The 12,199-nt window shown below is 41.7% G+C and overlaps 1 protein-coding gene across 1 annotated transcript; it reads right to left on the minus strand.

The window, feature by feature from the left end:
* Nucleotides 1-339: 339 nt before the first annotated feature.
* LOC124137565 lies at nucleotides 340-10,453 on the minus strand. Its single transcript, XM_046503915.2, has 2 exons — nucleotides 10,151-10,453; nucleotides 340-2,354 (listed from the first exon to the last, which is right to left on the minus strand). The coding sequence occupies exons 1-2, from the start codon at nucleotides 10,393-10,395 to the stop codon at nucleotides 1,208-1,210; spliced, it is 1,392 nt and encodes a 463-aa protein (XP_046359871.1). The 5' UTR covers nucleotides 10,396-10,453; the 3' UTR covers nucleotides 340-1,207.
* Between the last annotated feature and the right edge of the window lie 1,746 nt (nucleotides 10,454-12,199).

The following is a 12,199-nucleotide window of genomic DNA, read 5'->3' on the forward strand; positions in this document are numbered from 1 at the left end:
GCTGGAAATGAAAATAAAACGAGAAATCGTTATTCGATGGTGTTGTATTTCATACGGGTCTCATAGTCGTGTGGATCTTAAATTGGCATTGTTTCGGTGACTGTTTTCACCCTAGTATTGTTTTGATAATGTTTCTAAGTTGAATTGTTTGATAGTCATTACTCAGAAGTTGACGGATGACAAATTAGACACAATTTATGGATAACCACTTCTTTAATACTGTAAAGGCGACGTTTCGGTATAGCTCCTTATACCGTTGCCAAGCAAGATCCTTATACCGTTGTCAAGCAGGATCCTTATACCGTTGTCGAGCAAGATCTTTATACCGTTGTCAAACAAGACCAGCCTTGCTTGACAACGGTATAAGGATCTATACCGAAACGTCGCCTTTACAGTATTAAAGAAGTTGTTATTCATAAACTGTGTCTAATTTGTTTCTAAGTTTTGGACAAATCCAATTTTTCGGTGTATGCTTTTCTTTGCTAGTCAGTTTACATATAACAATAAGTTAGACAGTGGCCCTAAACAATGCGGCATTGCTACCAGTTCTTTAAGCTTAAATTTGCTTGTGAAATTGATTTTCAATATATTCTGAGTTTAACTATAGGAGCCGCGATATATTCCGTTGAGTTATTAAAATAGCGTAACATTTCTAAAATACATATATATATGCTATATGTATTTGGAAAAAATAAATTAGGTAACTATGACAATTCTGTACACAAAACATGAGCACCCTTTGGCAATCGTGAATATCGTTTCACAATAAATCACATCCATGTTTGGTTGTGCGATTACCTTTCAGTTGTGAATCACATTTTTGCTTTTGGTGGTCGATGGCAGGCATAAAAAACACATAAGCAGACGCATGTACATACTAGTTAACGAACGTACACGGACGAACGCACACACGCACACATGCACTACAGCAAACACTGAGATATACACTATAACAGTATAGGTTTTCAGTCTTTAGTTCAAAACACACACTTTTTTCTATGTGAGATTTGGAACCGAACGTGTATTTGTTTTACTCAACACATCCAGCATGTATACACACACGCACGCACGCACGCATTTACGCACGCACGCAAACACACACACGCACGCAAACACACACACGCCTTGGTCGATTCCTTAAGACCGGACGAACGAGATTCCTCTTTGTACGAAACATTTGAAAATTATACGGCTACCCAGCTCCCCCTCACGCTGTGAAAGAAGGGTCAGCTGTTTCCGAGAGTGCTGAGATTGAACTGTTTGTTGCGATTGGTATCTCCGGAAGATGCTGAGGATGCGGCATCACATTCTGGATGAGGACTGAGGTGGAGCAGCAGCTCGTGCTCGAACTGCTGCTTCGCACGCTCCCTCGAGACACTCTTGATAAATCAGTCCCAGCAGAACTCATTCGGCTCGTTTCGTCCTGTAAATGTAACCTCGTGCTGAAATTGTTGTGAACTACGTCAACGGAATTGCTGGAAACGTCATCAGTTTCTAATCCCACAGACGTAGGGGGTAAACGTGGCTCTTTGTAGACAAGTATTGGTTTGGATACGTTCTTGCTACAATGGTTATTTTTACCGTTTACGTTATTACAAATGTTCCTGTTGTCGTAAGATTTAAGATATCCATAGTTTAAATTGGAAAACGTTACACACTGTCTTATTCCCTGAGTCCCCGGAAGTGCTATGTCACGTGACTGGGGCTCCATCTGATTGGTCACTTGATAATTGGAGCTCTGTTCAGTGATATCGCCCGTCCCACACGGGGAATATTTAATGACTCGGCTCACATTTTGCAAAATCATCCAGAAATTCAGAACACAGAAGAACACAATACACATAAAAAATAAAATCATTGGGGGAAACGCCATCTTAAGCGGAGAATCGTGTTTTAAAGCTATGGCTAGAAACACAACGGGTATAACACCTCTTGAAGCCATGGTAACAGCACAACTGACAATGCCCGTTCTTCTATACAGAGCAGATGATTTCAGCACACCCAAGTCTCGCATAAACCGACCGATTTCTATGGGGATGACGTTAAGCTCCATCAATAAGCCAGCAACACTGAGAAATATATTTTGTTTGTATGCAAGGAATATGGTGTATGACGCCGTTGTAACTATATGATGAATCAGATCGGTCTTAAAACGTTCTAGATGTTGGTGTAGGAAACAGTCTTGGACAGTCGTGTAGATGTAGCGACCCACATTTACAGACATGACTGTCTGGATGATCGGGTCGAGGGGTGCAGTCTGGTTTCCGGTAAATGGTAAACGTGACACGGATGTACTTGACAGAGCGATTACAGACAGCGTGATGAGGAGGCAAGTCACCAGCAGCTCTGTTATCCTGGAATATAGAATATAATTTTAGGATAAAGTGATATGATAAGATATCGTATGAACACAATGCTAGATAATCTCAAACATAGTAGTTACAGTCAGTGGGTACATTGTTTGGGTATTTGGCAGCGTTGCGACAACATTTGGTGACTATCTGGGTTCGAACCAGTCTTTTAAGCGCGACAGAAGTACCCAATACCTCAATTTAAAAAACCCGTGAAGATCCGAGGTAGAATAGGTCTTCAGCAACCCATGCTTGCCGTAAAAGGCGACTATGCTTGTCGTAAGAGATGACTAACGGGATCGGGTGGTCAGGTGAGGTGAGGTGAGGTGAAATTGGGTTTAACGTCGCGTCCAAGATTATTGCACTTATATATAGCGACGTGCATGCACATGTGTGTGTGTGTGGCTGCTTGTACTAGTCCGGACTGATGCCGATTTATAGTGCTAGCTCACTGAGATACCATGACGCAGTTTAACATGAATACCCCACTCAGACACAGTATACTGACTCCGAGCCGACCAGTCCTTGTTTTAGCCCATTAATGTCGAGCGCCAGACAGGGTAACAACAAGTACCATCTTTTAACGTCTTTTTCGGGTGGTCAGACTCGCTGACTTGGTTGATGCATGTCATCGTATCCAAATTGCGTACGTAGATCGATGCTCATGATGTCAATCACTGGATTGTCGTGTCCAGACTCGATTATTAACAGACCGCCGTTATATAGCTTGAATATTGCTGAGTGCGGCGTTAAACAAACAAACAGACAAACAAACAAACACACAAATCATATAGATGGAATATTGCTGGGTGAGGCGTTAAACAAAAAGAAACACCAAACAATAGTTTTAAAGTCAGCATAACCACACTGAATATATCCTCAGTATAAGTAACTGGGTACGTGTGAACTTAGTGTCAGCAGCTGACGAGCGTTCCCATCACTGAAACTTGATACAAAGTACATTCCATCAATCCCACAAGCATTCACGTTACTATGACAGCATAGGAAAACACTGTCACATCCGTATTCACGCTACTCGTGGCATTTATCAAGTAAACAATCACACCTTTGTACCACGTACGACCAGGACCATGGACAAGGATTTTGTCACCAATCTAACTAAGATAGGCATAGGCTGAGACGTATAACGAAATAACGATTTCAAGGGAAATCCTGTTTCCGTGTGTCGTTGTCTTAGGACCGCACCTTAGCAAATACGTCATTTACGGTAGAAATTCAGTATCGCACGAACCGCAGTATTCAATCGCATTGTAGATCCTGTTTTGACATCCAGAGTGAATAGGCATGCGTTCACACACTTTGATCCGTGTAACGCGAATCTCACGTTATACTGGCGGGAAAAAGAAAGTATACACCTGAACATTTGATTTGATCAAACAATACATTCGCTGTCAAAACGTTACTAGGCTAAAAAACTGTCGTCGAAACGCTGCAAACTTAAGGTCCAAAACACAACTATGATACCGTATGATACAATGTGTGAAGCCCATTTCCGGTGTCCCGGCTGTGATATTACTTGAATATTGCTAAAAGCGGCGTAAAACAATACTCACTTACTCCTGTCAGGAATCGAACCCGGGTCTTCGTCGTGACGAGCGAACGCTTTAACCACTAGGCTAACCGACCGCCCCAACACGTATTCAAACTTGTCGCATGGTGATATGGTGATGATAGTGACTACATGTGTATGGCTTTGCAGACTAAACAAATGAGTGCCACAAGCCACTTGTCAAGATAGTCAAGTGCAGCTGTTCTTCCTCTTTCAAACTGCTGTAAATGTGCGATGGGAAACGATATTGTGAATTAAATTAAATTTAAATTAAAACAAGAATTTATAGAAACCCAATTAGGTCCATCACCATCCCAATTAAACACCAGTACACTTATTTAAAGGAGTTTGAGATGAGTGCATTTAAATAAATATGACAAAATAACAATATTTAAAAAAGTTTTCCATTTTCCATTAGTCGAGAGGCCGGCCACATGACCGTGAAACCGACGTTCATAACTGTATGAACGATACGTTTTGACGTCCTATATGTTTTTCGCGTATTCTGGACATGACGTATTCACTGACGGATTTCTTTCACGGGAATTCCCAATCACAAATAGACGCAATAGCTCTGTTTCTAATCGTTTAGGCACTTTAATCTTGAACTCAGGTTTTTTTAATATGATGGAAAACATCAGAGTGTTTGCCTGCCGGCGACCGAATACTATAAATAATATGTGATAACAACTGACCAAAACGAAGAAATACACACCCAAACTATCGATTCGATTCGACCTAGACTAACAGTAACAATGAACATTCTACAGCAATGTGTGAATTTACGTCAGTATCTGTTGTCAGTAGTTATAACCTTTCAATTATCGGCCAAATAATCAATGATGGCTAACAATCCCCACAGGTTCACTGACGACATCGCCCGGTGAAGATCCGGGTTAGAATATGTATTCAGCAATCCATGCTTGCTGTAAGAGGCGACAAACTAGCTGACTTGGTTGATGCATGTCATCGTTTAACGATGGCGGAGATTGGTGCACGTGAAGCCAATCACTAAATTGTCTGGTTCAGACTCCATCATTTACAGACCGCCGTCAAATAGCTTGAATACCGCTGAGTGCGGCGTTAAACAACAAACACTGACAACTTCGGATATATATGAAGATTCAAACTCCAATGAACCCACACAAAGTGATAATTTTCTGGTTTTGAGTGTATAGAGCTTGAATATTGGAGTGTCGCGTTAAACATCAAACAAACACAAAGATATAACCTTAATAGTGAAGACATGTTTCAACTTGTCTGTTTAGATTTATCTTCAGCAACCCATAATTGTCGTAAGATGTGACCAACGGGATCGGGTGGTCAGGCTCGGTGACTTGGTTGATGCATGCAATTGCGCAGATCGATGCTCATGGTGTCAATCACTGCTTTGTCTGGTCCGTTGCTGAGTGCGGCGTAAAACAACAACCAACCAACAACCAGCCAACCACGCAGAATGAAATCATGTCCAAAACATATTTCTAGAACACGCTTTGAAGCATCCAGCGTGGACCACACATACCGACAGCATATCAATGCTTGTAAGTGTACAACACGCATGGAAAATGACACAATGTATCATATCAGAACACAAAGAATGAAAGTATGCCTAATTTAATCAGTTTAAAACACGCATGAATAAAGCCTATAACAGCTACTCATGATGTGTCAAACATGACTCATTCAACTGCGTGGAACACGCATGAGGAAAGCATGGCTCATTAAACAGTGTAGAACTCACACGAGGAAAGCATGGCTCATTAAACAGTGTAGAACTCACACGAGGGAAGCATGGCTCATTAAACAGTGTAGAACTCACACGAGGGAAGCATGGCTCATTAAACAGTGTAGAACTCATACGAGGGAAGCATGGCTCATTAAACAGTGTAGAACTCACACGAGGGAAGCATGGCTCATTCAACAGTGTAGAACTCACACGAGGAGAGCATGACTCATTCAACGCTGTAGAATAAACACGCATGAGGAAAGCAAGGCTCATTCAACAGTGTAGAATAAACACGCATGAGGAAAGCATGGCTCATTCAACAGTGTAGAATTAACACGCATGAGGAAAGCATGGCTCATTCAACAGTGTAGAACTCACACGAGGAAAGCATGACTCATTCAACAGTGTAGAATAAAAACGCATGAGGAAAGCAAGGCTCATTCAACAGTGTAGAATTAACACGCATGAGGAAAGCAAGGCTCATTCAACAGTGTAGAATAAACACGCATGAGGAAAGCATGGCTCATTCAACAGTGTAGAATTAACACGCATGAGGAAAGCAAGGCTCGTTCAACAGTGTAGAATAAACACGCATGAGGAAAGCATGGCTGATTCAACAGTGTAGAATAAACACGCATGAGGAAAGCAAGGTTCATTCAACAGTGTAGAATAAACACGCATGAGGAAAGCAAGGCTCATTCAACAGTGTAGAATTAACACGCATGAGGAAAGCATGGATCATTCAACAGTGTAGAATTAACACGCATGAGGAAAGCAAGGCTCATTCAACAGTGTAAAATTAACACGCATGAGGAAAGCATGGCTCATTCAACAGTGAAGAACTAACACGCATGAGGAAAGCATGACTTATTCAACAAACACACACGAGGAAAGCATGACTCATTCAACAAACACACACGAGGAAAGCATGACTCGTTCAACAGTACAGAACACCCATGAGCGTGTCTCAGCTGCTCAGCTGCTCAGCGTAAAACAGGAAGTGCTGCAAGCACGAATCAGACAGAAAGCTGAGATCAATAAAGAGTGTCACCCAAACTCGACAATTGCCATGTCTGTTTCCAACAAATGAATGCCAATGGCCCCAATCCACAAACAAGTAAGCCGAATATGGCAACGCTGCGTCACCTGGATTGCCTGAGTTGGTGCACAATGTAGGTCAGTAGGTCACCTCAATGGAGACATTGGACGGTGGGAGATCGCTGCCAACTCTGAGATCGCTCTGATACCAGATCCAATAAGCATGATAGGCAATGCTACCTTTTCTTCCGTATTCGCTGACATTAATCTTTCACTGTATTACACCAATAAATGAATGTTGAAAAAACACAATTAAATATTTATCATAAAAATGTTATTAGTTGCATTAAGTCAAGTTATAGATTAATGTGAATAAACCGATTCAGGATAAACAACTGCAAATTTCAGATCGCCTATCATCATAAAAAAAATAGTTGAATATCGAATAGGTGATATTAATAAAAGCTTTTCATTTATTGATATCACAAAGTCGATTATGAGCTACCGCTAATTCGAGGTATTGATGTAAAATCCAATTATTGATATCCCCCGCCTACACACACAACCCTCGTTACTCCGGACTCTGTAGCAGCTTGCTTGTCGTACGTGATAATAGAACTGTGGCACTGTGTGTCAATTATCGCAAATCGCACTCACAGATATCAGTGATTACACGGGGAGATGACACTCGCCTGGTGATAATTGGCTGAAATTAGTCAGTATTGTTGATAACTGTCGTCGAGTAAGACTGTTCGTTAACCTTGCGGTTAAACCGTTCCCTTACCTAGCACAATATCGGGCTCGGTACAATGTTTGACTAAAAATAATACATAAAATCGAAAAATCCATTTTCATATTCACAATGAGTGAGACAGTATGGTTTTACGCCGCTTTTAGCAATATTCCAGCAATATCACGGCGGGGGACACCAGAAATGGGCTTCACACATTGTACCCATGTCGGGAATCGAACCCGGGTCTTCGGCGTGACGAGCGAACGCTTTAACCACTAGGCTACCCAACCGCCCTCATATTCATAAGAAATCTCTGCAAAAGAGTCTATTGTACACTTTCATGATCATGTGTTTATGAATAACTCAGAAATAGTGACGATACAAGGTGTTTACGAAAAGGTGTCCCGCGTGCAAGGTGTCCATCGTGCAATGTGTCCACCCACCTGATACTATCTAAAAGTGCTAAAAGCGGCGTGATATAGCACTCACCCAAAGAGATTATCAAAGGAGATAAGAGTGGAAATAATTCAATGAGTCGATAATAATAAAAAGTAAATTTTCTACATGAGTGAATGAGTATAGTTTTACGCTGCTTTTAGTAATATTCCAGCAATATCACGGCGGGGGACACCAGAAATGGGCTTCACACATTGTACCCATGTCGGGAATCGAACCCAGGTCGTCGGCGTGACGAGCGAAATCTTTAACCACTGGGCTATCCCACCGCCCCGCTCCGGATGAAGATTAAATAACTTATAGATTATCAAGTATACGCGAACCAGGAAGAACAAACAAGGAGCGTTATCTGAGAACATAAATTAAAATCTAAACATCATCGAGCATTATCACGAGGACACTTATCGATGAAGGAGTTTTATTTGTGTACATAGAACACCGTACGAACCGGGGCGATGTCACCACGAAGCACCGTACTCACTCATACATACACACACGCATTGATCCGGCGAAAACGTGGGATAGCGCCCATGAGATAATTATGCAATCCCGTGTGCATACATCCTGCTTAAGATGCAAGGGAGTGCAGTATCCTGCTGCGGGACAACCCGTGCATATTCTTGTCACTCCTCACTCCGTATAATATGAGTGAGTGAGTGAGTATGGTTTTACGCCGCTTTTAGCAATATTCCAGCAATATCACGGCGGGGGACACCAGAAATGGGCTTCACACATTGTACCCATGTCGGGAATCGAACCCGGGTCTTCGGCGTGACGAGCGAACGCTTTAACCACTAGGCTACCCGACCGCCCCTCCGTATAATATGAAGACTCAGGATTGAACTTTTCCACTATTTAACACGTGCTTATATGTTACATAACTACATACATGGGCAACGGTGTTTCATGTTTATTCCTAGCCTTGCTCCAAGTCTGTACTGCCCATGGCTGTACAGTAATTCTATCCTAGGCAAGTCTAGATAAGCGGGCAGTACATCTGAGGACGACTTTAAGGAAGTCTTTTATAGGAACAACTTGTTCTTATTAGCTATCTAACCTAGGAATTATGATTTCAATGAATATTCATTGCTGTAGAGACTTGTGCAAGTCTAGTGAATGCCTAGACATTCGGGGAGTTGCCGTAATTCCAGGCAGACAATTCTAAAGGCGAAAATGCCGGTTATTTGCTTGGTTAATGGATCCGCCGACCAAATTTCACAAATGCAAAATAATGATTAATTAAAGTCTTCATATTGTCCCTACCGAGCCTGTAAACAAATAACTTAATGGAAAAAAATATATACTTCATGTAGATCGACATACTATTTACCCTTTGCCTTGTCATTGAAAAAGATTCATTTTGTTTTCATTTTTATTACAACAAACCAACACTTTCTGTACGAAATAACTTCAAAAACATGTTTTTTTTAACATTGTGTGCATATTTATTCCGGTCATCAATCCAAATTTTCTAGAAATCAATTTATACAGACAGTGTCTTGTACTACCTTTGTACTCTTTAGCTGATTCCGTTGATTATTGAAAGTCACACTGTCTGTTTGAATACAGCACGATTGACTCCAACAGGTAAAGTAAAAAATACAGGTGAGTCATGGTATTAATGTTAAGTAGATCTCAAGCAGAGATACAGGATCAGATGTACTCAAATACACTGTCCGTATAATACATCAAGTGAAGATGCAGTTAATTGATAATTACAGGTAAGTCCCTGCCACACGTATGTCATAATTACAGGTGAGGTGAGGTGGTGTTTAACGTCGCGTCCAAGATTATTGCGACGTGTGTGTGTTTGAGTGGCTGCTTGTACTAGTCCGGACTGATGCCGATTTATAGTGCTAGCTCACTGAGATACCATGACGCAGTTTAACATGAATACCCCACTCAGACACAGTATACTGACTCCGAGCCGACCAGTCCTTGTTTTAGCCCCTTAATGCCGAGCGCCTGACAGGGTAACAACAAATACCATCTTTTAACGTCTTTTGGTATGACGCGGCCGGGGATCGAACCCCGGACCTTCCGCTCTCCGGGCGGACGCCCTACCACTAGACCACGGAGGCGGTCCATAATTAGAGGTAACACTTTTCCACAGCTTCAGATATAATAGTCATAGGCGTAGTGACAATCACAGACATATAGCAGAGAGAGAGAGAGAGAGAGGAGAGAGAGAGAGAGAGAGAGAGAGAGAGAGAGAGAGAGAGAGAGAGAGAGAGAGAGAGAGAGAGAGAGAGAGAGAGAGATAGGTATTTACTTACGTTTTGCCCCAAAGCCAGGGTTTGCTTCTTTGAAGGTCGGCAAATTTAGTAAGAAGAGTCGCTTTGGAACCATATTTGTTTCCAATAAACTCCACGAGGCGTCCACAGCCGAAGAAAGAGAGCGTACACACGTTGATTGTTAGAGAAATACATAGTAAACCACCGTCCGTGAACATGTGCATGAAGACGTTGTCTGCCGTCGTGTGTGCAGATAGCCAGTCTACCCACGTGGATTGTTCCACCATCTGCTGGTACGCGCTCTCACCGAGAACGTCAACTTTCAAATGAAACAGATCCTCAACCAGGAAGTACTTGCTATTAATAGAGAAAGGGGAATCCCCTTTTCAGTAGCGACCCAACACGGCTGTGAAAGACTGCCTGGGTTTTCTGGTCTGCGGAAGCGCATCAAATGAAAATCCCAGGTAAGTTTAGATGAGCTGTTTTACGTCACTGAGGTTTTCAATAAAACTATTTTAGATAGCTATATTGTTTACGCCACTTTAAAGAAGGATGTCTGCTGATGGGAAACCCCCCAAAACTTTTATGGCGTAAAATGCACAAACAACCAGCTGATGCTATTCGAAGAAGGAAATACCGTCACATATGTTATTTAAATGATGATGGTTATGGGTATAAATATGAAGTAGTATTGTATTGCAATAAATACCGTTCTTATAACTTTCTATGATATAGTTATTATGATGATTTCATACCAATAGTATCATTATCATAATATTGTATCCTCAGTATACTACTGTTGGGGCGGTCGGGTAGCCAAGTGGTTAAAGCGATCGCTCGTCAAGCCGAAGACCCAGGTTCGATTCTCCATCCGGGTACAATGTCTGAAGCCTATTTTCGGTGTCCCCGCCGTGATATAGTTGGAATATTGCTAAAAGCGGCTCACTGCTTTATATCATAAAAACCTGCATAAATAGGAGTTTATGCATACAAAGAGGACAGTGCCACCTGCTGCTATGAGAGACGATACAAAACTAAAAGATATATACATATACAACTGTTTTACCCATATAACAAATGCTTTCTGCTTTCTAATATTAAAAAACAGGTTTTGGCAGTGAATTACGAGTATACCTCATGTTTGATAAGAATACACAACATCTCATTGTTTGACAGATTGATAAAGTTAGGCTCTGAGCCGTTATACTTGTAAATAAGGTAAATCTCATAACGGACATTGAAATAAAACATGTTCTTCATCTTCAATATGATCATTACAGTTAAAACATATCCTAACACATCTGCCTGTTTCGATTCTTAAAGGTCTAATACCACATCTAAATTTTGGAACTCCGAGGCATACTTACCGCTTTGATACAGTTTTAACAGCAAAACAATCTTTAAAAATCCTATACGTACGGAGTTTGCTTATACCAGTATGAACATAAAAATTCCGCTACCTAACGGGGCGGTCGGGTAGCCTAGTGGTTAAGGCGTTCGCTCGTCACGCCAAGGACCGGGGTTCGCTTCCCGACATGGGTACAATGTGTGAAGCCCATTTCTGGTGTCCCCCTCCGTGATATTGCTGGAATATTGCTAAACTAAATTCACTCACTCACTCCGCCACCTAACAGATGCGGAAGGTCCAGGGTTCGATCCCGGGCCGCGTCATACAAAAAGACGTTAAAAGATTGTACTTGTTTTTACCCTGTCTGGCGCTCGGCATTAAGGGGCTAAAACAAGGACTGGTCGGCTCGGAGTCAGTATACTGTGTCTGAGTGGGGTATTCATGTTAAACTGCGGCATGGTATCTCAGTGAGCTAGCACTATAAATCGGCATCAGTCCGGACTAGTACAAGCAGCCACACACACACATACACGTGCATGCACGTCGCTATATAAGTGCAATAATCTTGGACGCGACGTTAAACCCAATTTCACCTCACCTAACAGATACTTTCTCATGAGAACATGTATTTTGCTAGAAATAGTTTCGTATTTAAACCAGTGGTGATGTTAAATATATGCTACATTTTTTAAGTCGGCCAATTTTGTCGTAAAAGGTAAATTCCAATTTTTATGATCAGCGGC

The sequence above is a fragment of the Haliotis rufescens genome, unplaced genomic scaffold (assembly GCF_023055435.1).
Source record: "Haliotis rufescens isolate VD_foot unplaced genomic scaffold, xgHalRufe1.0.p SCAF_19, whole genome shotgun sequence".
In the NCBI taxonomy this organism is placed as follows: Eukaryota; Metazoa; Mollusca; class Gastropoda; order Lepetellida; family Haliotidae; genus Haliotis; species Haliotis rufescens.